At 39.0% G+C, this 25,985-nt stretch overlaps 2 protein-coding genes across 2 annotated transcripts in view; one reads left to right on the forward strand and one right to left on the reverse strand.

Annotated features, from left to right (window-relative positions):
* Positions 1–890: 890 nt before the first annotated feature.
* LOC135468422 (serologically defined colon cancer antigen 8 homolog) lies at positions 891–20,096 on the reverse strand. Its single transcript, XM_064746679.1, has 16 exons — positions 20,001–20,096; positions 17,765–17,931; positions 17,338–17,466; positions 17,016–17,129; positions 16,328–16,414; positions 15,961–16,025; positions 15,286–15,453; positions 14,746–14,884; positions 11,567–11,719; positions 11,024–11,158; positions 10,426–10,542; positions 7,484–7,612; positions 6,318–6,450; positions 6,034–6,151; positions 4,340–4,514; positions 891–3,361 (listed from the first exon to the last, which is right to left on the reverse strand). Exons 1-16 carry the CDS (start codon positions 20,062–20,064, stop codon positions 3,104–3,106), a joined length of 2,151 nt encoding a protein of 716 aa, XP_064602749.1. The 5' UTR covers positions 20,065–20,096; the 3' UTR covers positions 891–3,103.
* Positions 20,097–20,230: 134 nt separating this feature from the next.
* The window catches only part of LOC135469229 (centrosomal protein of 170 kDa protein B-like), a 48,662-nt gene continuing 42,907 nt past the window's right edge, over positions 20,231–25,985 (forward strand). The window contains exon 1 of the mRNA XM_064747816.1: positions 20,231–20,321. Within this exon, the coding sequence (XP_064603886.1) occupies positions 20,313–20,321 (9 nt within the window). The 5' untranslated portion in view covers positions 20,231–20,312. The remainder of the gene's footprint in view (positions 20,322–25,985) is intronic.

A 25,985-nucleotide genomic window follows, 5' to 3' on the forward strand; every position in this document is an offset into this window, starting at 1 on the left:
ACGATGGTGGTCAGTGGGCCCGTAGGAAGCCGAAGTTGCCAGGGTACAAAAACGGACGTCCAGAAACAGGATCGTAATATTCCAGAGCCGATTGGACGACAGAGAGTTAAGGACTGTGGCGTAACTCAGGTCTGAAGTATTTGTACATGCGAGTAAGCTGGCGCCTTTTATTGTAACATTTATTATATATATATATATCCTGTGCATTGCTATTTTTAGTTTAAAGTATTATTTTCCTTTTTGATATATTAAATTGTTAAACCAGCCATTTGAGTGTTTGAGAGTGTTACTCTGTTTGACCCAGTTTAGGCTCGTTATCGGGAATTGAAATTGGCGTATTATACCGATACCCTAACATTGATGGATTACAAGTGGTTTTCAACATTCCAAAGCATAACTGAGCCCGCACTTCGTGCATATGCCTCTAGCAGTTAGAAGTCGCGCAACTGATTTCACCATTTCTGCCTATAGCTACTCAGCTACTGAGAGGTTAGGGCGTCCATTTTATACATGTGAAAAAAATCTCTACGTCAATCTGAAAGGGTGTCTTGTCACAATATGCCAAGGTATGATATACTTACACCGTCTCAACCAACTCTTCATTTTACAGACTAAAATTGGGTTCATCTGGAGTTATTATACAATAACTGAAGGAGGCGTTAAGTGTCCTACGATACTTTTCGCAGCACAATAATTCTGTACAATTAAAATCGGTAAACCAAAAACTGGGTTCATTTGGGGTAACCATTTTTGCAAACTAACAACAATATAAAAACAAATCTGGTTTTATACTAGTCAAATCAAGAATGGTAAGTATTTTTCATGAGTCAGATTTTCCTGTTTACAACATACCTTTCACTAAGAGAAAAAAGAGGGTCTTTTTACAGTTTTATTAGTTACTTTCATTATAGTGATTTGTAGAAAAAAGAATTTAAAATTATATAATAAATAATTTACATTCTTGTACATACAAATAATGATGACATTTCTGTACAAATCTACAAACATCATACAAAGGACATTTCTGCACTTCACTAAAGCCCCTACATGTTATGCTTTGTGTAGTAATGACAATATCAATACTTGGTACGTTACTAAGTAACCCTTTCTCATTTCCATAACATTCAGACTTACTTCACTACCTATATCTAGACTGGATTTTAGCCATGTCATCATAAGAAAAAATCAACCAATGAAATATAAAACACATGATGTATCTCATCTACTTCTTGAATCTGATGACCTTACCAAGCTACATAGATCATTTAACATATAGCTCACTTCAAACAGCAACAATATGGCCAATGGACTAAATACATGTAGCTAATGTGATTTAATCTCTCTGTACTCTTAATGTACACTACTTTTGGTCAATAACTAAAAGTACTGTCTGCCTTCAGGACATCATTCCAAACTTCCTTCCATAGTTTCTAAATATAATTCTTTTTGGGTATATGTATTATTTTGGAAATTTATGTTTCATCAGACATTGTCTTTTGAGGAGTGGTTTGAAAATTTAACCCACCAGCTAACACATTTCCCAGAAGTAGATCAGAAAAAGAAATAGATCCACTCTCACGGTAAATGAGGTCATAAACCAGCACATAGATCAACAAGGTACACAATTCTATGTTTGCCAATACACATGTATACAAAGAATATACACTGTATGTATATATATTAACTTGTGCAAATGAAGTTAAAAGTCTGTGGCAGGACTGTCAACGGCTATTCCAATATTGACAAGTGCCACTGTGTGGCTTACAAAAGTACATCTAGAATTCACCATGTAAACTTGTGTCACTAACGATGAAACAGCACTATATGGCTGCCAAATACCCATCACAGATTCGAAAAGACATTTACTAGGTAACTGTATTATCACAGACAGAATTAATGAGTTGAACACTTGCTGATGCCCATTCAACTGGTCAATACATATGCACAAAATGTTGATAGTGCTGAATTATACTGCCCATGCTATGTAAATAAACAATTTCAGCTTCACATAATTCAGATACAAGGGCTGAGTGATGTAAAATCTAGCCACAGAACTTTAGAAAAATTAATCAGTTGGGGAAGAACACACTGTGGTATGGAAGGGAAGACACTGAACACATGCATGACATCGGAGAGAGCATACATGTGTAGGGCTGTCTGGGGCAGGGAAAACCACTCGACTTGGGAAGCACAAGATAGTGTGGAACAGAAGAAACTGAGCACTACGGAGAGAACAATGGGTAGTCTGAAGAGTAGACACTGGAGATACAAGATAAACACAGGGTAGTTTAATGTGTCTGACAGAGGTGAAACCAATTGGGACAGAGGAAAGGGCTGTATGGAAGAAGAAAAACAGCTTGGGAGAAAGGATGCTTTGGTGTGGAAAAAATTGGTTGGGACAGAACACAAGGTAGGAAAAACTGTTTGGGACAGAAAAGGGTAATGTGTGGAGAAATTGCTTGGAACAAAACATACAAGAGTGTGCTGGGGCACAGACAGCTAGAGAAAAGAGCTGCCATTAAAAAAAGTACAAGTAGAAAAAATCAACAAAACAAAACCAGAAAAACAAAGAATGCATTTGTATGAGTAGATGTTAAGATCACTGTTATAAAAAGGCACCATGGCTAATGAAGCACCTGTCTTTAACAACCACTCTCTCAACGCTGTCAAACCATTCTATTGTTAACAATCTTTGACTCTAACATCAGTCCAGTGTCCCTGTGACGTATTTATTTCAATGAGATGGTAACACAACTACTGACTTTATAGAGGGTATGGAGAATCACAGATCTTGCCAGGTAAGGGTCAGGTTTTGTTACACCGATATTCATATCTGTGCTTTGGATTTGCTACCTGTAATTAATGCTCCTTTCCTAACGTCAACAGTAGGCCTATTACTGAAATGCTGATTTCATATATCTCCTCTGCTGTTTCTTCTAAGCATGTAGCTCAGTCTATAGATCCACAGTTCCCAAATCTAGCTGTTATCAGCCCACATGTAATTCTGTACATGTACCTTGGCAGTCTGTATTCAGCTCTGTTCAATTTTCTGTGTCTAAGTCAGCTGTTGTGATGTCCGTCAGTACTAGTTGCCTGTCAATGGTCAAGATATTAACAGATCCTCTTCTTCTCCTAGAGGTTTTGGGGGATTGATTAGCTGTGACCACACCCCCTCCCCATCAGCCTTCTCCTGAGAGATAGCTGACAAAACCTCATCCACTGCACCCTTTCCTGATGTGAACAGTTTCTCCAGGTCAGACTCGTTACCTGGGATCAGTTTTGACCGCAGGAATTCAAGTTCTCTGGCCAGTAGCTGTCGATCCTTCATCAAACTGCTCTGTCGGGACAACAGGTCCAACACCTGGCAAAAAAAAAAAAAAATACAAGCATGTCAACCAATCCTTCATCAGACTGCTCTACCAAGACAGCAGATCCAACGCCTGAGAAAACAAAACTACAATTATGGTAAGTGATCCTTTCGTAAGACTGCTCTGCCAAGACAGCAGATCCAACACCTGGCAAAGTAGAAACTACAATCATGGTAAGCTATCTTTCATCTCACTGCCCTGCAAGGACAGCAGGTCCGACACCTGACAAAATAGAACTACAGTCATGGTAAGCGATCCTTCATCAGACTGCTCTGCAAAGACAGCAGGTCCAACACCTGGAAAAATAAAACTACAATCATGATATAAACTGACATAGGTTTGAGAAAGAGACAGAAAGTAACAGATCGGAATGAATGCCTTCAATAAACTACAAACGACTCAGCAGCCATTCGCACTGAAACTAATCAATAAAACAAATTATTACACCTCAGGGTATTTCTTGGTTTCCATTTGTCGAGAGACGGTCACATAATACTTCACAAAACATGATGTACAATGTTCAAGTGCTCCAAGGAATGCGAGGTCACATTCACAAAGTATTATCCCATGTTCATGAGGCAATATCCAACAATCTCTTAATAATGTCAAATAATCATGTGCGTTTATTCCACAGCAGTTATCTCCCTTTGAGAGCTCTCTGGCATTTGCTTGTTTTTTTTACAACTGCATGGTGGTTATAGCTCCCTTATCGACATACAAATGGAACAACTGGAAAAGGTACTATTTTTTTCAGTATAATGAAACATGGTACACATATCTTTACAAGTTATATTCAATGAGCACCACTTCTCTCAAGCTGACAATTCATGATGTCCCACCCTACTGCATGCACTATCTGTATAATCTATTATTCCTTTATACTGTTCAGGAGACTGGAAACTGTCTCATACAAACTGAACTGTGATTTTCTATCTTTATGTTTGGATTATAAAGTTTGAAGACTGACTGACCTGTTGAGACTGATGCTGAGCATGGTCATCCATCATCTTCAGTCTCTGTCTCATCTTGTTATGTAAGCGAGCATGCTGATCAACCTGCTCCTCTAGACTGCTCACTCTAGACACTGACCGCTCCAGCCGCAGCCTCAAGTTGGCATTATCCTTCCTTAGCTGACCACTCTCTGCTCTGATGATCAACAACAACAAGGAATTTATTCATTTATTCACAGCAACAGTATAATTCACTGACTGACTGGTATTTAATCTGACGCCCAGGAATTGTTTGCTGGACGGCAGACAGGTGTATGGAAGGAGGAATGTCTGGTGTAACCCAATTACCTTCTCCAGGTACCTGACACGCTTATCGACTTGAAGCTGTAGCTAAGACAGCCACAGCTGGATTCTGATTGTGACAGCTAGCCTGCACTTTTGAATATATGAGCAAACCAGGCCACATCACCCGCTCCTCCTCCACAAAAAATATGAAACTTAAAGTGAAGACAGCGCCTGAATAATGTTTACGTCCACTGAAGGAGAGTACTATTCAAAGTATCTTAAACCAGCATTAACTGGTTTAATGAAACTTCATCTCAACACAGCTTCAGGACGTCTCCATTATCGAGTGCAAGATAACGTAACATTTACTCTAGCTCTCCATCATCGAGGGCATATTTGGTATAATAGTCTAAACAGTATCCTATGACAGATAAAAGATTTCGACTTCGGCGATTAAGATCCAAGTAAAAAATATAGTGTTCCTGGAAATTGGAAATACTGGTGGAATATTTCTTCCACTGCCTGAATTGTTGATACTACTATATCATTAACAAGGAACTCCAGCAACCCTGTTTCAATAGCCTAGCTGCAGATGGATGGATGGGGGCATTCCTGGTGCAGGTCATAGCCTGACCCTATTTTACTGTATTTTACAAAAGAAAACAGTTAAAAAATATCCACTGTATGTGAGAAAGACGAAGGAGCAAAATTTATTCTACAGTTGTAATAAATTTAGAGAAAAAAAATTACATCACAAGATTCAATTAATTTTAAGCCTTGTGCAGTAAGACGTAGCCTTCTCATTCCCTAGACGTGGCATCACTAATGAATTTTCCGAGCACTGACTCGGATATTTGTTATTTAGAAACAGCTGACAAAGCGCTAAAATGAACGACAAAAAATGTATTTGGGGATATCAATGCGGTTTGGGCCGAGAAAGTATGCTACTGCCTGACATAATTTGTGATACCATCACTGAATATTACACGGCTTGTAAATCAACTGATCAAATGATACAGACCTGCCCCCACAACACTTTGTGAAATGCTTTAGCCATATATGTAACTAAATCATATGCCAGTTTATGGAGTTAATGGATAAAGCCTGCGTCACGGCTTTGGCCACGTAATCTGATAGCAATGTGTTTGATCAGATAACATTCCCAAGAAGACTGCCTCGGCTCACATCAGCCATTTGTGCAGTACTGTCATTTTGTTTTAGATATTATTTGGTGAAATCTCATTAAAATAGTAAAGTATGACACATTTTAGAAAGCTTGAGTATACTGTCTTGTCCTTTAGACCTGAACCCATATTCAAATTTTAGGGACACTGTATAAAAATGCATCTATTTTTTCTTCCATTAAAAAGGATATGATTGTTTTGAAAGAATTCAACAACAATCCAAATAAAAATTTGTTCAAAACTCACCTGTGTTTCTTCACAAGTTTTGCCAGCTGACCAGCTTGATGCCGACACTCTCCTCTCAATCGACCAATCAGATTATTCTGTGTTTTCATCATCTCATTCATTTCAGACTCTGCATTAGCTGATGAACAGACAAATATAAAACTATATAGATATATACTAGTTGATGTTAATGCTCTATGTCAAATATATGAGCACTGAGCTTATATTTCACAGGTTCACTCACAGTGTTTATGCTCCATGTCATCTATATAGGTGCTGAGCTGACATTCTACAGGTTCACTCACAGTGTTTATGCTCCATGTCATCTATATAGGTGCTGAGTTCCTGTTCCCGTTGTTGAGCTCTCCTGGTCAGAGCCTTCAGATCTTCAGTACGGCCTCTCTCCACACTGTCACGGGCCATCTTCGCAAGATGGAGCTGTCAATCACAAATACATTTGAGGTTCGAAAAGCCCTTACATACAGATATTCGATAAGGAGAGAATCTAATGTTTTCCAGGAATACAATACCCACCGTGCGAATCATTGTGTGATTCATTTACAATGAATTTCTACACTGGGCACACCTTTCATACATATAAATAAATTAATGAAATATTTTATTTGTTTCAGTATTAAAATGGGATGCTTGCATTCATTAAAACATGTTGTAATGTTCTAATTCTTCTGATGCAACTTTGATTTCGTACAATTGTTTGGTTTGTTTATTTATTTATTTGATTGGTGCTTTATACCATATAAAAGAATATTTCACTTATATGACGGCAGCCAGGATTGTGGTGGGAGGAAACCCATGATCATCTGCAGGCTGCTGGCAAACCTTCCCATTTATGATCAGAGAGGAAGCCAGTATGAGCTGGACTTGAACTCACAGTGACCACACCTGTTTGGAATGGTCAAGACTAGAATATGCCTCTAAAGCTAAAATTTTCTTTACAGATATTGAAAAAAAAAGGAGGAAGATCTTGGATATGACATTTTTACATGCTATTCTATTGAATCGTTTTAATACGACTAATCTTTTGTCCAGAATTAATTTTTACGCACCTTCATCATCAATGGCTGTTTGCACCATCTCAGTCACGTTCTAATAGCTGTCAATATTCATTTTTACCCGAACTCCTGCCTCATGTAATGCCTTTTTTAAATATACTGGTACAGATATTTTTACCTCTATTTTTAAAGGTTCTACTTGGATTAAATTTGTTAATATTTATATTTTAATGGTTTTAGCGTTTTCGTTGTTATTTTAGTAATGTTATAACATGTCTCATTTTTTGCATCTAACATTAATCAGATCTATTACTGGACTTCACTGCTGACCTTTAAAGAAAGAAACAAATAAATAAAATAAAATAAATAAATAAATTTACTGAAGAAAGCAGCCCTTCAATCATACAAAGGTGTTCTAAAATGAGACCAAGAAAAGAGTTTCAGTTGTGATGGTTTACCTGTCCCTCTAACTCCTGAATATTTGAGGTATAGTGAATACACTCTTCCTTAGCATTGACCAGCTCTTTCTCAGCTCGACTCAGTCGCCTCTGTAACTCTTCCAACTCTGCCCTGTATTTACTACGTTCCTGAATTAAAGAAATCATACCATAATATTACTAGCTTTGCACAGCCATGATAAAATACTCCAAGTATAGATAGATAGTGCAGTTCAATTCTTATTGAACAGATATCCCTGATAATAACATAAAAATAGCAGCTGACATATACATTGATAACTAAGCTTCCATGCTCTTAATTACTTTCCATCAATTTTATGCAAAACTGATCTGTGGAGCCACAGGGCAAGAATTCTACATTTTGTTATATGATGATCAATTTATTCATTTCTATCACTGGTCTTTAAAGCTGTACTCAAGAATGTTTCATTATAAATGACAGAAGTGTAATGGCTGGAGTTAACTACAGGTCTTTGAAAGGAAACTGACGAACTCCCTCACATGTGACAAACAGATGTGCGCCATAAGGAAACTGACAAACTCCCTCACATGTGACCAAAGCATGTATGCCTTAAAGAAACTGACAAACTCCCTCACATGTGACAAACAGATGTACGCCACAAGGAAACTGACAAACTCCCTCACATGTGACAAACAGATGTATGCCATAAGGAAACTGACAAACTCCCTCACATGTGACGAACAGATGTATGCCATAAGGAAACTGACAAACTCCCCCACATGTGACAAACAGATGTACGCCATAAGGAAAATGACAAACTCCCCCACGTGTGACGAACAGATGTACGCCATAAGGAAACTGACAAACTCCCCGACATGTGACAAACAGATGTACGCCGTAAGGAAACTGACAAACTCCCTCACATGTGACAAACAGATGTACGCCGTAAGGAAACTGACAAACTCCCCCACGTGTGACGAACAGATGTATGCCATAAGGAAAATGACAAACTCCCCGACATGTGACAAACAGGTGTACGCCATAAGGAAAATGACAAACTCGCCGACATGTGACAAACAGATGTACGCCATAAGGAAACTGACAAACTCCCCCACGTGTGACGAACAGATGTACGCCATAAGGAAACTGACAAACTCCCCCACGTGTGACGAACAGATGTACGCCATAAGGAAACTGACAAACTCCCCGACATGTGACAAACGGATGTACGCCATAAGGAAAATGACAAACTCCCTCACATGTGACGAACAGATGTATGCCATAAGGAAACTGACAAACTCCCCCACATGTGACGAACAGATGTACGCCATAAGGAAAATGACAAACTCCCCCACGTGTGACGAACAGATGTATGCCATAAGGAAACTGACAAACTCCCTAACATGTGACAAACAGATGTACGCCGTAAGGAAACTGACAAACTCCCTCACATGTGACAAACAGATGTACGCCGTAAGGAAACTGACAAACTCCCCCACGTGTGACGAACAGATGTACGCCGTAAGTAAAATGACAAACTCCCCGACATGTGACAAACAGGTGTACGCCATAAGGAAACTGACAAACTCGCCGACATGTGACAAACAGATGTACGCCAAAAGGAAACTGACAAACTCCCCCACGTGTGACGAACAGATGTACGCCATAAGGAAACTGACAAACTCCCCCACGTGTGACGAACAGATGTAGGCCATAAGGAAACTGACAAACTCCCCGACATGTGACAAACGGATGTACGCCGTAAGGAAACTGACAAACTCCCCCACGTGTGACGAACAGATGTATGCCATAAGGAAACTGACAAACTCCCTCACATGTGACAAACAGATGTACGCCGTAAGGAAACTGACAAACTCCCTCACATGTGACAAACAGATGTACGCCATAAGGAAACTGACAAACTCCCTCACATGTGACGAACAGATGTACGCCATAAGGAAACTGACAACTCCCCCACATGTGAGGAACAGATGTACGCCATAAGGAAACTGACAAACTCCCTCACATGTGACAAACAGATGTACGCCATAAGGAAACTGACAAACTCCCCCACGTGTGACGAACAGATGTACGCCATAAGGAAAATGACAAACTCCCCCACGTGTGACGAACAGATGTACGCCATAAGGAAACTGACAAACTCCCTCACGTGTGACAAACAGATGTACGCCATAAGGAAAATGACAAACTCCCCCACGTGTGACGAACAGATGTACGCCATAAGGAAACTGACAAACTCCCCCACGTGTGACGAACAGATGTACGCCATAAGGAAACTGACAAACTCCCTCACATGTGACGAACAGATGTACACCATAAGGAAAATGACAAACTCCCCCACGTGTGACGAACAGATGTACGCCATAAGGAAACTGACAAACTCCCCCACGTGTGACGAACAGATGTACGCCATAAGGAAACTGACAAACTCCCTCACGTGTGACAAACAGATGTACGCCATAAGGAAAATGACAAACTCCCCCACGTGTGACGAACAGATGTACGCCATAAGGAAACTGACAAACTCCCTCACGTGTGACAAACAGATGTACGCCATAAGGAAAATGACAAACTCCCCCACGTGTGACGAACAGATGTACGCCATAAGGAAACTGACAAACTCCCCCACGTGTGACGAACAGATGTACGCCATAAGGAAACTGACAAACTCCCTCACATGTGACGAACAGATGTACACCATGCTGTTGAAGACTAGTGACCTACTTGGAATGAGGTTGGGATTGAACCAAATACTGGTATGTCTTCGCTAAATAACTAGTATCAAATACTGCATCATTCCAAAATTAACTATTCACATCTTTAAGACCAATATTACATGCAAAAAACTATCTCTCATACAAGAAGAGAAAGCTGCCTAAAACAAGCCTGTCAAGAAGAACAATAACTCATAAATACTAAGAAGTAAAAGAAATCTTTAGGAACTGGGTATTTTTCTCACTTGATCTCGTTCCTTCTCACATTGCTGAAGCTCTGTCCGTAACCGGGTCACTTCATGCAGAGCCTGTTGTCTCTGTATGGTGGCATTAGTGCTCTCTGATCTGTAGGAATCAGCAGCCTGACAAATACACACATGTATAGCCAATACATACACATATGGAGTGTAACTTTATATGGACTTATACAGCACCATTATGGGAGAACTGTTTAATACGTGAATGCAATCGTTAACAAAGTCACATCCCTTCAAACTTAAATATCCTTTGGCTTTATTATTTAGGATCACAAAATTTTTCTTAATGAGAAAGCCAAAATGGTTCTCTCGCACTCAAAGTCAACTCATGGATTTTTTTCATTGGTTTTTAATTTGGACATCAATGCCTGAGCAGGTATCAAAGAGACTGTCCAAGCACATGTCAAATGACTGAGAAACCTTGGTTGTACTGTGCAGAGGGAGAGCTCAATGAAACAACACCAGCTACACGCTTCAACAATGGAAATTGTGAACGGCAACTTGCTCTGATGACAAAACATGAATTGGATCAGGAAGACTTGAGCATGATTATTTTACTCAATGCAAATTCTCATCGTGTAGTTACCATGGTGACTTCCTTGTCATACTTGCGCAGCTGTAGTTTTATATCGTCTAGTTCATTCATCAGACCCGTCTTTTCCCTGGTGACTTTGTCTAGCAGGTTTCGAGCAGACATCTCAGATTCTACAAGCTCCTTCAGCTGCCAACAAATAATACAGGCATGTTAAATCCGGAGTATCTCCAAATAGGGATGAATTCATCACCAACCATCTCAGAATGTATTACACATATCATGTGACACACCAACAAATTTGTGATACATGTTTTTAAAGGTCTAAGGTTGGGCCACCCAGAAAACAGCTTAAGTCATTTTCCTGCAAATGAATAATTCCTCAGTAACTTTTCTCCTGACAAAACAGTGCATGTGAAAATCTACAAAAATCCTGTTGACTTCCATGTCTTCTCTTACTTGAGTGACTAATAAAATATTTAGACAGAAACCAAACTATTTAAATCATAAGAGATTTGTCATGAAGTAAACTATGAAATGAGTTCATCTAACTTTGTGAATTCATCATCGCAGATGGATTGAGTATTTATGTCTTACTTTGGTGGTGAGTTCCTTGACAATGACTTCATTCTCTTTGCGGACAATGCCTCTCTCCTCATCCATCTTTGACTGACTGTCGGCTAACAGCTGAGAAAAGCGCTCCTTCATTTTGTCTAGCTCTTCTGCTAACTGCTCCTTCTGAACAATGGCCTGCTCAGGGAAATTGCAAGTACAAGATTTTACAAAATTGTAGATTGATTGAGAATCATCATGTACACCATAAAAACTAAATGGAACACAGAAAATCGAATCGGAACAGCGTCAGATTGATGTGGATTGTGTCTCATTCACTAATTACCCACTTTTATATGTTACAGTGAGTCAAGTGATTAATAAAAGTTTAATTCTCATGACTGACTAAATTTCAATGTGTTCTATTCCAAAGAAAAAAAATTGATAGTTTTACCTTGAAAAATCAGTTAAAGCAGGAAATCACTGTAAAGTACTTACTTATTCACTGGAATTTATTTTGCGGTTTTTGTTCAAAAACTGATTCGTGAGAATTTATTTTCGCGTAATTAATCCATTGAATTAAAAAATTTCTTAAAACTTCTAACTTGACCAAGCTATTCTGTGGCAAAAATAACTAAGTCTCATCAGACAAGTACTGACAAGCAAGGGCTTTAATCCTCTTTGGTTTCTTACAAGTGTTACTAATCCTTATAATTTGGATCAGAGATTAAAACAATGGCTGGTGGATTATCACCACGACTTTCACACCTGCCGTTTTGAAACGTATAAATACACTGTTATGAGAGCAATCCATCAATACCTGATTATCATAATCAGATAACCCTAAGTCTCTTATGGATAACCACAACTCTGTGAGAGCCCTAGAGGGAGCTGAAACGACGGAAGCCATAAACGAAGTTGTGCAAACGGCCATGAAGAGAAAACGAGGGAAATGCAACTCCTTTGATGATGAAATCAGAGCCAAAATTGCAAGAACTGCTGCAGAAATTGAAGAAGCATGCACTGCTTGCAAATTTTCTACAAAGCTTGGTAGATCTGTCAATGAGAGGACTGTGCGTGCAATGAAGAAATTGTATCTTCAACAAGTGAAGTCCAGCCCCACAGCAGTTTCAGTATTCCCCACAGAACCACTTGGTCCTCCCCTTCTCCTAGGTAAGAGGTACAATAGGATGGTCAGAAGTTGGGTGGAAAAAATCCGGATCAGCAGAGGTGTCATTAACCATAGGATTGTGATGGCTGTTGCTGAAGGAGTTTTGTTATGTAACAATTACTGACTCCTGGGTGAAGTCATTCCTGCATCGATTAGGATACGTCAAGCGGAAGGGTACAAAAGATGTTAAGAGGCTTCCCGAAGATTTCAACAGTCTGCAGAAGGCTTTTGTGGAGAGAGTGGAATCTGCAGTCTGAGAGCATGATTTCCCTGACGAACTAGTCGCTAACTGGGACCAGACTGGCCTGAGCATGGTTAACCAGGGGAGAATGGACGATGGAGAAGTGTGGGACCCGGCAAAGTGACCATGAACGGCATTGACAAAAAAGCAGCAAATCAATGCTCTTTTGGCAGTCAGTAGGGCAGGTGATTTCCTTCCACCCCGGCTGATCTATGGCAGGAAGTCAGATAGTTGCTACCTCCATTTTATTTTTCCTGAGGGCTGAGATGCAACACATACCAATTCACACTGGAGTACTGAAGAATCCATGTTAAGATATGTCAATGAGGTTCCATACATCTGCCGGACCGGTAAAGCTTACTGTCCGACAGAAATCGGTCACCATTTTTGATGTTTTCAAGGCGCATCAGGGGAGTGACTTATTGGCAAAACTAAAGAGGAACAATGTTAATGTTGTCTTTGTTCCTGCCTGTTGCACGCACAAACTGCAGTCCCTTGACCTGTCTGTCAATAAAGACCTCAAAGATGAACTAAAAAGTGCTTTCCAGTCCTGGTACACCAAGGCTATTCTGTTCCAGTTGGGCTCCAGCAGGAAATCAACTCTACTCGGACTTCCATTATTAAGCCCATTCACGTCAGGTGGTTGGTGAAAGCCCACAAGTAAATCAGCAAAAGACTGTTTACAGGATTTCAGTTGCTTTTTTACATGTCGCATATTAAAGGAGAAGAAAATTTAAATATGAGTCAATTACCATTGAAAAGAGTATGCATTTCCTCGCAGGTGCATACCATAAAAAATTTCTAATATGTACCTCAAGTTGATAAATTATAAATAAAGTCAGTGCCGAAATCCGCTGTGGGCGACTCCATTTTGCCTAAGAACTAGTCCTGAAATCTTCTGTGTTAGGAGGTGAATTGCCGGTGGAAACCACTGAGAGCAGTTCGTACATTTCCAGTAGATCTTTTCTTTCCAGAAGGTAGGGAACAGTACAGTTCGTTTTCTGTTTGACGATCGGGAAACCGGAATGATGGACGTCGGTTCTGAGTTTACACCAACAAGCCAGCAGTTTTAACGACCCTCACTGGCTGAGAGGCAACACATCCCCAGCATAAATTACTGGGCGTTAAAGAAGGAAGACGCGATGGACTCGGTGATTTATGCCAGCTTCGCGGTTTTCAGGCTTTACGTGTATGGCAAGGACAAATCACAAAATTATGCAACAGGCACCACCAAATATATAAAAATGTGCTCTTTTCAGCCTATAGTGTCATGTTTTTTACGGTTTCTTCTCCTTTAAATATCCAGTGTGCTATGTCCATCATCAAGAAAAAAATCTGTGCTTATTTCATGAATAAAAGTGCTATGACTGTACCTAATCTTAGTGCAGTAATGCTACTACCATTATACATTATATTTAATTATAGTATTGGAACATTTTTATGCTGGAATTAATTTTCACGGCAAACTGGTCCCCATAAAAACAGCGAAAATTAGTACCCTGTGAAAATTAAGTACTTCATGGTATTATAGTGTATAATGGGTGTGACAATCGTTTAAACAACACTCCATGGACATGGTTGTGTTACTACTTTTTATGTTAATGTTCATGGAGCAAAAAGCAGTACCTAAATAACACTTCTTTTGGCCTACTATCTACAATATGATGTCAGTGGACAATACTGATACTACAGGAAACATGAGCACAAGACACAACACTGCTAACAAAAAACTTAATCAATTTAGAAATTTCTGAACATAGGGTTGTCTCCCTTCAATGCTGCTGACAAAGGGTAGATAACTCTGTACAGTACCTCGGTCTGTTCCAGCTGAGCCTGCTCCACTAGCTCTATGCCTTTCTTGATTTGCTGATAAGCTTCCTCCTCTCTCTGCTCCAGCTCACGGATCTTGTTCTTACACTGTCTCACAAACTCAAGCTGTTCATCTCTCTCCCTTAAAACACACAGGTAGACAACAAGGAATCAGTGAATGTTTACATAATTTCTACGGTAAATAACAGCCTAATCTTCAACAACAGATTTCTTGCAAATCAAGATACCACAAATCACTCAGGCTTCATGGCAGAACAGGGAATTTTCTTTTCCATTTAATTTCCTGTATTCATTGCCATGCTAGGCAATGACCATTTGTCTGCAAATGAGGGTAAATCTGTCCACCAACAAACATCCGTAACAATCAGAACTAGATTTATGAAGAGTGGACAATCAGATGAACCAACAACAACAACAACAAAAAAATGTTAGAAACCAAAAAAATTTGATGATTTCACCAAGACGTGAACATGACATGTCTATCTTTCAATATATCCCTGGTTTACAAAGTTTGGAGCTCACTTGGTAAGAGTGTTGATGGTACGTAGATGTATATTGGTCTGAGTGTCAGAGAAGACAAAGTTTCCAGAAGTGCCGTCCTCTCTTGTGGCCACTTGCACCTCTGTCATCTGCATCCTTAGCTGTGCCCTCAGATCCTCTACTGTCTTCTCATAGTGTGTAATCTCCGATCTGAAATGTCAACAATTCTCTTATAAAAAGTCTGATAAAACCCATCAATCCACTATAATGTCTATGTGGTTACACAGATACATGTTCTCTATACATGGATAGTGTATTTCTCTATATTCTGATCAACCTCTCAAATAATATTTACTTCACTTAGGGACATTCATTACTTTAACACTTCAATACTGTGTAATGCTTGTCACATACATGTGTATTAAAAAAATAAATCATAACAGATTGGAACACAAATATGGTGTACTCGTTTTTATTTATCACATAGCTATATTTCGGGAGCCACTGGGTACATATCACTCATCAAACACTCATTATGCAGGGGAATGTCACATGTTTATTGTAGTGGGTGTGACTGGATAGTTACTGGCTACTTGTCAGTATATTTATATATAAAAAGATATATGTTCATACACCATTCTCTATGGAAAGTACATATTTAAAACCCTTTGCAGATTAACCACCGATTTAAACACTTGATATCAAATACAAACTCACTTGGCTGATGACAGTTGTGACTCTAATCTCTTGGTTTTCCCTTCATAAAGAGAGTGAAGACGTTGCTACAATGACAACAATACAACTCTAATGAAACAGGCTATATCATGACAGTGTGACTATTCACTTTCTTCAAAATGGTGGAACTTATGGGCTCCCAAATCTTAATATGCTCTCTTTGATTCTGGGTCTTCTTCTTTTTTTTCAGGCGATCCATAACATAAGTGAAGAAATGCATGCATACCGATAATTGGCAGATATTTGAAAAAATAAAGATTTGTAAAACTGTTGATGTGCGACTGTTTATAGCACATATAAAACATTTAAAAAGCAAGGAAAACTACAAAAGCCATTGTCAAAAGCTCACCAGCTCAGCCTGCCATCTCTGTAGATGTCCACGGTTTGTTGCAGCCTCAAACACCTCACTTGACAAATCTGGTGCTATCTTCAATGGCTACAAGCATAAAACTCACACACTTAAAGATTTAAACAACACTTCCAAGGATGTTGTTGTGATGCACTCAACATGAGTCTGGCTCCAACTCAATGTGTCAACATAACTTGCTGTGTTTAAACCTGAGTACCTAGTGCTGTAGATTACAACACTAAAATCTCAAATCTATCACGTCTAAAGTGAACGAATTTAACACCTTTCAATCTAACACTAAACAGACACCTGCTTCAGTGTATTCCTTTCGCCTGACTCTTGTTTTCAAATACGAGTTAGTCAATAAATTAAGTAAGGCTAAAATTTAGAACTGCTTGTATGAAATATGTTAATGAAAATAAGGAAACAATACTGAAAGTGTGCCTAACAAAAACAGTAGAATTCCACCACTGTTGACCATAAAAATACTAATACAATAACTTCAACTTGTCTGATATGTACCCCAGTATGCCTTTGGTTTTAAGGGAAACAATATTTTTCTGTCACCTTAGTCTGGGATTTTGTTTTTGCTTGTGATTTGGAGTCCTCCTAGGGACCTTTCAATCTGGTAAACCATAAAGGGTATAAAATCAACTCTTTCTGTGACCATATAAAGACATCAACTCACACTGCTTCCTTCTTGTATGATCTCTTGCAGCACACTGGACTTGAGCTCATCATGGAGTTGCCTGTTCTCTACTATCAGCTCACTCATCTTCTGTCTGATAGCTGACAACTCTTCCTGACATACAGACACAGTCATACACTTATCTAAAAGTCATGTACCCAGTTAACATTAAGCATGCTTTAATAGTTTCACTTTCCAGAGAGATATTACAATATTTTGTGATGAAATTAAACAAACGTATAGTTTTATATGTTTAATATAATACACAATTTTGAAAATCAACTGGATATGTTTATGTGTATTCACATCAGAATAAACAAACCTTGATGTATCTGTTCTCAGCCTCCAGTTGCTGCATGTAGCCAGCCTGGGACTGTAGTATGGAGACAGTCTCCTCCAGGGTGGGGACATCTGTCTCTACTTTCTGAGAGGATTCAGGTTCTCTAGGGGTCTAGACAACAACATAGGCATATAATGAATATAACAATGGTGAGAAGATATCAATAATGATCACATCTATCTGTATTTTTTTATATAAATTTTAACTACACTTCACATACTAACTAAAAGATACATGTCAATGTATATTTGTCAGATTATTCATCATATATTGTTTATTTATCTCTGTGCTTCTGACATCAAACCTGGCTGTGAATTAAATACAGCTATATGTGAGTGGGAATGCAGCAATCACTCAGCAAGATTATGCTCTCAACTTTCCCTCAGGAGATGACATCATTAAATCTCACTTTCTGCTTCTCTAGGTGTTGTTTGAGGTTGTAGGCAGCTTCGGCATATGCCAAATGTCGGGGATTCACCACATCTGACAGTTGAGACTTGGTCTCAGGGGAAGCTCCAGATAACTTATGACCACTCAGAGACTGACGAAGTTCCTCCAAACTCTCACTGGCTCGGGCTGTCAATAAAATAAAACTAACCACATTTATAAACACAAATTTAGATATAAAACTAACACTTAAGATTGTGTATCATGGGTGTTGCATGAATAAAACTTACATTGACCAATTGTAATACTGGAGGGGCCTCCGTGGCTCAGTTGGTTAGCTTGCTAGTACAGTGTAATGACCCAGGAGCCTCTCACCAATGCGGTCACTGTGAGTTCAAGTCCAGCTCATCCTGGCTTCCTCTCTGGCTGTACGTGGGAAGGTCTGTCAGCAACTTGCGGATGGTCTTGGGTTTCCACAAGGCTCTGCCCAGTTTCCTCCCACCATAATGCTGGCTGCCGTTGTAAAAGTGAAATATTCTTGAATACGGCGTAAAACACCAATCAAATAAATAAATAAATGTAATATTGGGCAGTACACAAAAATTATAAGGAGTTTCTCATGACAGCTTTTGAACTTCAATTTAATTTATTAAACCAAATATGGCTTTTATAATCAATATATATATATGTTTCTTAATTAAACACTCCCTGCAGCCAAATATTTCTATATAACAATAAATGGTTAAAAGTAGGTGATGATTTCTTTCCCTAGTGGAATGATACCCATTAGCAGCCCTAAGAATTTTTAACTTACACATATGTAGTGTAACAACAGATTGCATGACGTATGAATAAAACTGTGCAAAACTCTGGGGAAGCAACTGTCCTTTTGTCAGTATGACATTACTGCTGAGCTAAAGACAAAGTTGACTGGTCGGATCTAAATTGAACAAGTAACCTTATGGGCAACAAGCGACATTCGCATTTCCAACAGCAAGCTTTCAAATTAACACTTTTTACTTGGCGTTTTCAGTTTCTCCATTGTTTTCACTTTAAGTTACTGCGAATGGGGACATAATTTCCAATGCAGAATTTCAATGAAACAGATATTTAATGTAGCAAGCATGCTGTCGCTAGGTTAAAACATACGGTGTTAAGTGAAATTAGCACCCAGCTCCCATGTAATGTGAGATTCCATGATATTTCTGTTGAAAAAATTGCAGCATTCTGAAATGCAAAAGTGACTCAATGAAGAGGCATTAGTCCTTTTGGCCGGGTTGGACCCTAACATTTAATTTAATAAAGCTAATCTAGTCAAAATTTACATCATTCTGAATGTAGAGACATCAGTCTGACAGGTTATAATCAGCTAATGGATGAGGTAACTTAAGAGAAGCAGATCAGACATGTACCTATATGCAATTACATGTATTTCAAGATATCTTCTCAGAAGCCGAGTTAAAGACTAGACACTGGAAAGCTGCTGAATCAACTTTTCAAAAACTTTGTGTTCGAAATACATGTATGTAATACCATTGATTACATCAACATTTGTTACTATTGCTCTTATGTCAAATAGCGCTCTAGTCTATTCTGCTGGAGTTAGCCCTGGAAGACTCCAATTCCTTTTCTTATATTAGCCTAGCGTCACTGGAGTCTTGAAGTTGACAATATTAATTTCGGACACCAACCTAAAGACATGCATTCCACACCCACTGGACCACTAATATATGTCCCTACTCACTTTACAATGGATTTATTATAGCCATGAAGGCTTCCACAGCATATGCTCCTCGGCTGAGGCGACCATGTTGGGAAGCTGCAGAAAGCAAGTCTTTAAGTTGGTGTCTTTTATTTGCACGAGACTTGTTTGATAACAAAGAGGATCGCCCTTCACTGAGTACGAAATTAATATTGTTAGCGTCGATGCTGGACCAATATAAGAAAAGGAGTCGCAGTCTTTCAGGGCTAAGAGCGTGACGGCTGCTGTGATGGAGCAAACGGGAAAGACTCGGAAATGGGGCATGGTTTGGGTACAAGAGTATGACACTTAAGGAAAGGAATACCCATCGTCTATGCATTTTTTTAATGCAAATCGTTTGCAATCTGAAATGACAATGGTACTGTACAGTAGTCTGCAGTGTCGGTCATGTAGAACAAGTTCACACATGACAACCGGTTCAGCTGTCAGCCTCACTCACAGTATTGCACATAAATAACAAAATCACAAGATTCAATTTATCATCACAATCCCTCACCCCGAACAGACTTCTGGTAGCCCACAAATGACTCGTCCACACCATCTTCTTCCCAGTAATACATCCTCGTCTTGAATTCTCAGCAAGTTTCGGATTTTTTCCGCTGCAAATTAAATACCGGAAGTTTACATCGATGATGTCTACGCGCGTGTGCTGGAATGGCTGTCGGTATTTTGACCAATCACCGTTAACCGCAGACGTGAATTCTTCGCTGACATCTTCAGTGGCTGGGAAAAGCAGACGAGTTGGGAACCTAAAGGGTTGACAGTTATTTCAATCTGTGGGGCATAATCCGCCTTCCTGTCGCTACCAATGGCGCAGGTATGTATTTTTTCACCCTGTCATCGTCTAATGGTGACTCAGTGCTGTACGTCTGTATGGTTGCCGAGAATCAGTTGTATTTTCAGGACACCCCCCTCCCTCTCGCATCCTGGTAGCTTCATCTCATTTGACACCATCATCTGATCCCGTAAAATGGTGTTACAAACTTCGCCATAGTCTGGCAACAGTTCAACTAGCTTTGCGTCATGATAGGTTATCACCGCAGATGCGAAGTACTAATTCAAACTAATGCAGTTATTTGCTGCAACAAAACATTATCTTGTGCAAAAATAGACCTAATTTTCAACTCGATTTGTTCAGTGTATGTTGTCACTCAGTCACTCTCAAGAAAGCATACTATCCATATGCCAGCAACATGGATGAATTGAATGTACAGAGTTCAGAGATTTGTTGCTTATCATGTCTCAACACACTGGTTATGAGCAATCATCAGAGTGTAATATATATAATTATGATCTGAGTAGTGTAACTTATTTTTTTTTTTTTTTGGTGCTTGCCATCAGAGCAACCTTCACCTCAAGTCAGCCTGCCTTCACTGGAAAGGGCCTGCCATCAGGGCAGGTAATACTAGCCTTAATCTAGCTGCCCACAGCCAATGTTCGACAGAGCCAAATATGACCAACTAAAATGCCTTCGATGGAATGGATGACACAATGAAGCACAAGCATAACATATATTAAATAAATTGATCATTCTCCTGTCTTGGCCATACTAGTTCATTTAAATTAATTAAATTAATTTTCAACAGTTTCTAATATTTAACTGCCTCAACGTTTAATGTTTGAGTTAAAAAGCCCTTTAGGTCCATTCCGCAAGGCACGTTGCGGAACAAAGTGGTCATTTAAATCCACTTTGAAATGGCTGAACACGCCAATTTCTGGTGTGCATTAAAGAGAATAGGACCTTTATAACCACCCCTGCTTCATCTGCTTCATTATCCATGTTTTCTGCTTGTGGCCTCAAATACAAGCCGGATTTTGGATGCACTCAATGTGTCGCGCATGTACACCACGATATTTAAAAGAAAAAAGTCAATACTGCTTTTCTGCATATAACTAGTCTTAAATTGATTGAAACTTACAGGAGTGATTGAAAAGACCCATTTCTTCTCAGTCCACACCAGATATCGGTGTATGCTGGTGTTTTGGAGTGGATTTAATGGCCAACAAAGTGCCTATATCACGAATTGAGTATCAGAAATTGTTGAAAACAGACCTCAACGTTCAATTGAATTCAACTATGGTCATACAACCTGTTGCGATCAGATGATAGAGAACTGGTACCATTGTTTGGATTTTGCTGAGCAATGTTCGTTAGAAAAGGGTGCACGCCACAAGATTGCAGCTTCTCGTTAGTATCAGATTTGACGTCAACAATGCAAACTTTCCTGTGCCCTTCTTCTTGTACTGGATGTATGCACTGTGGTTACTGTACTGCAAGGAACCGAGTCACGGAGAACACAGAAAACTTCCCCACTCATCTTGTGTGGCAGAGGCACATTTGTAGAGTTAACAACAGAACCACACAAGAGTAAAAGGGTATTGCATGACATCTATTGGACATTACGAGTTGAATTTATTAGTAAAGGAGAAAATGGGTATGGGGAAATAGTGGCTACCCTATCGGGCAGGCTACGCAAGCCTATAACATGCCCACAGGTATTTTTGCATGCATCTGGCATGAAGGCAGGTGTTAAGTTACACACCGGGATCTGTTTTTATTCACTGCTGTAAGATAATACAGGTCCTGATTTAGACACAGTGATCAAGCTGTCAACACATAACAATATTGATTATATGATCAACCACTTAGTTTCTCACCTTTTTTCTTGCAATTATATCGAATCCAATAAAAAATATGGTCGACCAACATGTAATAAAGTGATTTAATTAAATTGATTATTTAATTAAGGGCTAGGTGTCCTCCTTTAGCATTTGACCCTTCACTGAAGTTGATTAAGTTTGCTGTAAAAGTAAACAGGTGAATGCCCTAGCAGGATAATAATACCATCATTTTACCAAGTCATGCCAGTGCAGATTGTATGGATCCTCACCAGAGATTTACACATGAACCTTTGTAATGTAATTATAGTTTATCATCAAGGGAAAGCAAAGGGCTAAAAGAACCTGTTCATGTTCAATTTCATCGTATCCTGACTTCAGATTCTACAGTGAGCATTTGTAGCCAATGTTAAGTGAACTTTCCCTTTCAGATTCTATTAGAAACTTGGTTTTGCACCTGTACAGGGTTGTTATAAATCTTAATATCATGTTACTGCTGTAGTACTGTTGGATTGTCACTTTTATAACATACACGGAATGTTTTTTTCTGGTTTTTTTATTCTTTTTTTTTTTAGTTTAGGGAATTTAAGGGGAGACAACTCTTCTGAGTACATGTTAATTCTATGGTGCACTAACAGTAGTTCTGTGGCAAGTAGTTATTAAGACTGACTGCTGTAAGGATTTTGATGTGAGATATACTTCAGTAAGATGTGGTTTATTCTATAAATTTCTATGCCTTTGATCATTATGTTATAATTAAATGACCATAAAAAGTTTACCATGAAAAATATTCCCATGAAGAAATACATGTGGAATTTTTTGGGAGTTGAGGCTTTGTATCTATAAGGATTTGATCTCTTGCACTCTGACATTATGTCTGCATGCTCTGTTTGCTGAGCTCTTGTGTTTCTGTACACAAATATAATGTCACAACACAAATAACCTGGTGATGTTGGCAGGAATATACAGGGTGTTCCAGAAGTCGCGCACCATCCAGAGTGGTGTGTTGCCCCATCAAATATAAAAACCAATTCAACTCTTTCTTGTACTGTTAGTTTATTAGCCATAATTAACTCTGAAAGAGGGAAAACAAAATTTAAAATCAGAGTTAAATCTGAAACACAGAAAAAAAAGTGAAAATGTACTGGGACACCCTGTACATTATAGTATATCTATAAATCTGCACTGTATAGAGGAGATGCATTTATTCTTCCTGTCTTCCCTGTTTCAACTGGTATATTTATGCAGATGTCAGCCAAGCAAACATTAGCTTATTTACAAGGGGATGACATAAATGATAAAGTCTATTCTAGTGCTGGATAAAGCTAGCAACAAAATAGATTTTTTTTTTGCAATATTTTTGCATCACGACTCTAAAAATGTCACACTTAAGAGACTTTCCTACAACTTACGAGAGGTTGGTGGTTTATTCTGGGTACAAAAGTATCCTCCACCCATGAAAATGGCCACTGGTCATGGTAAAAGTGAAGAGTTTTAGAGTATGGTTTAAACAACAATGAAATCACGGAAGTATCATGTTGAAGACATCAGACATGACACTCCACTTGTGCATATTATACTGACATAGGGCCAACAGTCCTGTTTCCATGCTCTCACCTCTCAGTGCTGAGCACCAACGAGGCAGCAGCAAGTACCTTTTGTAGAGTCTTTAGTATGATCCGACCTGGGTTTGATCCCAGGATCTCTCGACTTCGAGGCGGCGCTGTAACCATTAGCCCACCAAAATGGTCTAAAGGGATAGATTAATTAACCTGTTTATTTAATTAAGGTGTTCATTTACATGTATTACAATTTTTAAGTAAAACACCACTGTACCCATATTATTGCTCCTTGTTCTTTTGGATTGTTACCTATTGTAGTGTTAAACGTTTTAACATTTTTTTATAGTTCAGTATAGAGCTGAAAAAAAAAAAAATCATGCTAAAAGAGTACATCACAATGATATTGGGTGTGCAAAGATATTCATCAACATGTTGTAGGTCCTGAAGTTTTGATAGTAGTCCAAGACAAATTATATTTGTACAAACTGAAAGGAACATTAGTTTTTTGTTATAGTGTCATAACATGGGACTCTTGTATTGGCTCACTTAAGTTGAAAGAACATAAGGATAGTTTTTTTTATATATGCATGTATATACAGACTATGAAACAGGATACCTCACATGAATGTCAATACCAGGTACATTCATTGGTGAATGTAAAATATTTGTGTCGATGCACAGATAGTGAGTGAAACTGTGAAAGTAATACCAGGTATTACCTGAACCAACTTCAGTTCACATGACATTGAAAGTGTATAATACTTTTTATATCTGCCTAAGCTAAATGTACAGGTGTACATGTAGCTGTATATAGGAAGCCCATAAACATACCTGTGTAACATAGCAAAAGTTCTTGAACCATTCTTACATTTGTATATGTTAATCTTTTTATACATCATGCTAAATAGGAATAATAATTCTGTTACATTGTCTGTGGTTTCATTTTGTGTATACATGTACATGTAGCATAAAACAAACATTGGAAGGAATCTTAACCATTCAGAATGAATGCCTGTGAGATCTGACCCTTTCAATGCGTGTGCTTTAATTATCATAAGAAAAGTGTTCCTTAACTCATCTGTGCTAAGAACCAGCTTGACAACTTTTAATATGTACATGTAGGTGTAATGTAGCATGTCATTCTGCTGAACACAGGACAACTTCACCTGCACATGCTGTATACATGTAGGTGCATTCTATCATGTATAACACAGTTTGAGAGATACCAAAGACGTAATATTGCATGAAGATACATGTAGTCTAGCAAGAGCCGGCAGTGTTGTATGTGTTGTTTAGAAGGGCCCTGTTCTGCTGCCTCATGCACTGGATATTGTCTTCACTTCAGACCTCAGCAATTGTTAGGTGACTGTATCATATGGGAACTGTGCCATGGGGATTACTCTACCCTTTGACCAAATATAGTGTAGTTTACATGTAGTTTTACTCGAAGTCAGACGCATGTGGAGATGAGAGATTCTGATTGGGCCTGGTCTAGACACGACCAAAACAGGTTTTTCTTGGAGAAAAAAAAGAGAAAAAAATGGAAGCTTGTTTGTGTAGATGTCAAGGAAAAGTCCTTTTCTGTCCGAGGGTTTTCGTGAGATCCTGTAGCAAGTAACTATGCTTTTGTAGCATTTATAGGCATGTTGGAGTATTGGAGGAAAACTGGCTTAGTAAACAACCTGTTGTAACTTTGCCTCAGGTGCGTGAAAAAGAAGACGCCTTGATTTGAAAGTGTCAGAGCGTTGATAGATGTATAGACTTCTGTAGCTAAGATATGTTAATTGTTGTGTTTAATTGTGATTGTTAGAGCTATAATAATGACTTCTATTAGGTGGATTTTACTCCAGTGGTAAAGACACTTGTTCCGCATGAGCTAGCATTGTTGACAAGTGAGGAGAAAACCAAAGACCCCGGTCTGTCCAAATGATCCCTGCTGTCAGCAGACTTATCTGATGTCTGAGATATTTGGTGCATGTTGAGCCAGGTCACCAGGTGGTTTACCTGGGTCTACAAACACAGGTAGCCCTTGTACCCTTCTCAGGGCCGTTTCTGCTCGCCTAACCGAGGATGCCATGGCCAGAGACGGACCCATCACTGGACTGTACCCTGGGAGCTGGGACAGGTGTAATGCCATAGGTAACTTAGCTGAGCAGTTGTGACGAGCCTTCGTTTACCCAGTTACATCAGCAGGTTCAGAGTGCACAGGTAGAGGGTGTTAGAGTCACGTCCAGTGCAGGGTCTGGCCACTGTCTTGAGGCCATGTCTCTCTCTTGTCAGCAGCAGGATCACACGTGTTG

Source organism: Liolophura sinensis, chromosome 6 (assembly GCF_032854445.1).
Source record: "Liolophura sinensis isolate JHLJ2023 chromosome 6, CUHK_Ljap_v2, whole genome shotgun sequence".
In the NCBI taxonomy this organism is placed as follows: Eukaryota; Metazoa; Mollusca; class Polyplacophora; order Chitonida; family Chitonidae; genus Liolophura; species Liolophura sinensis.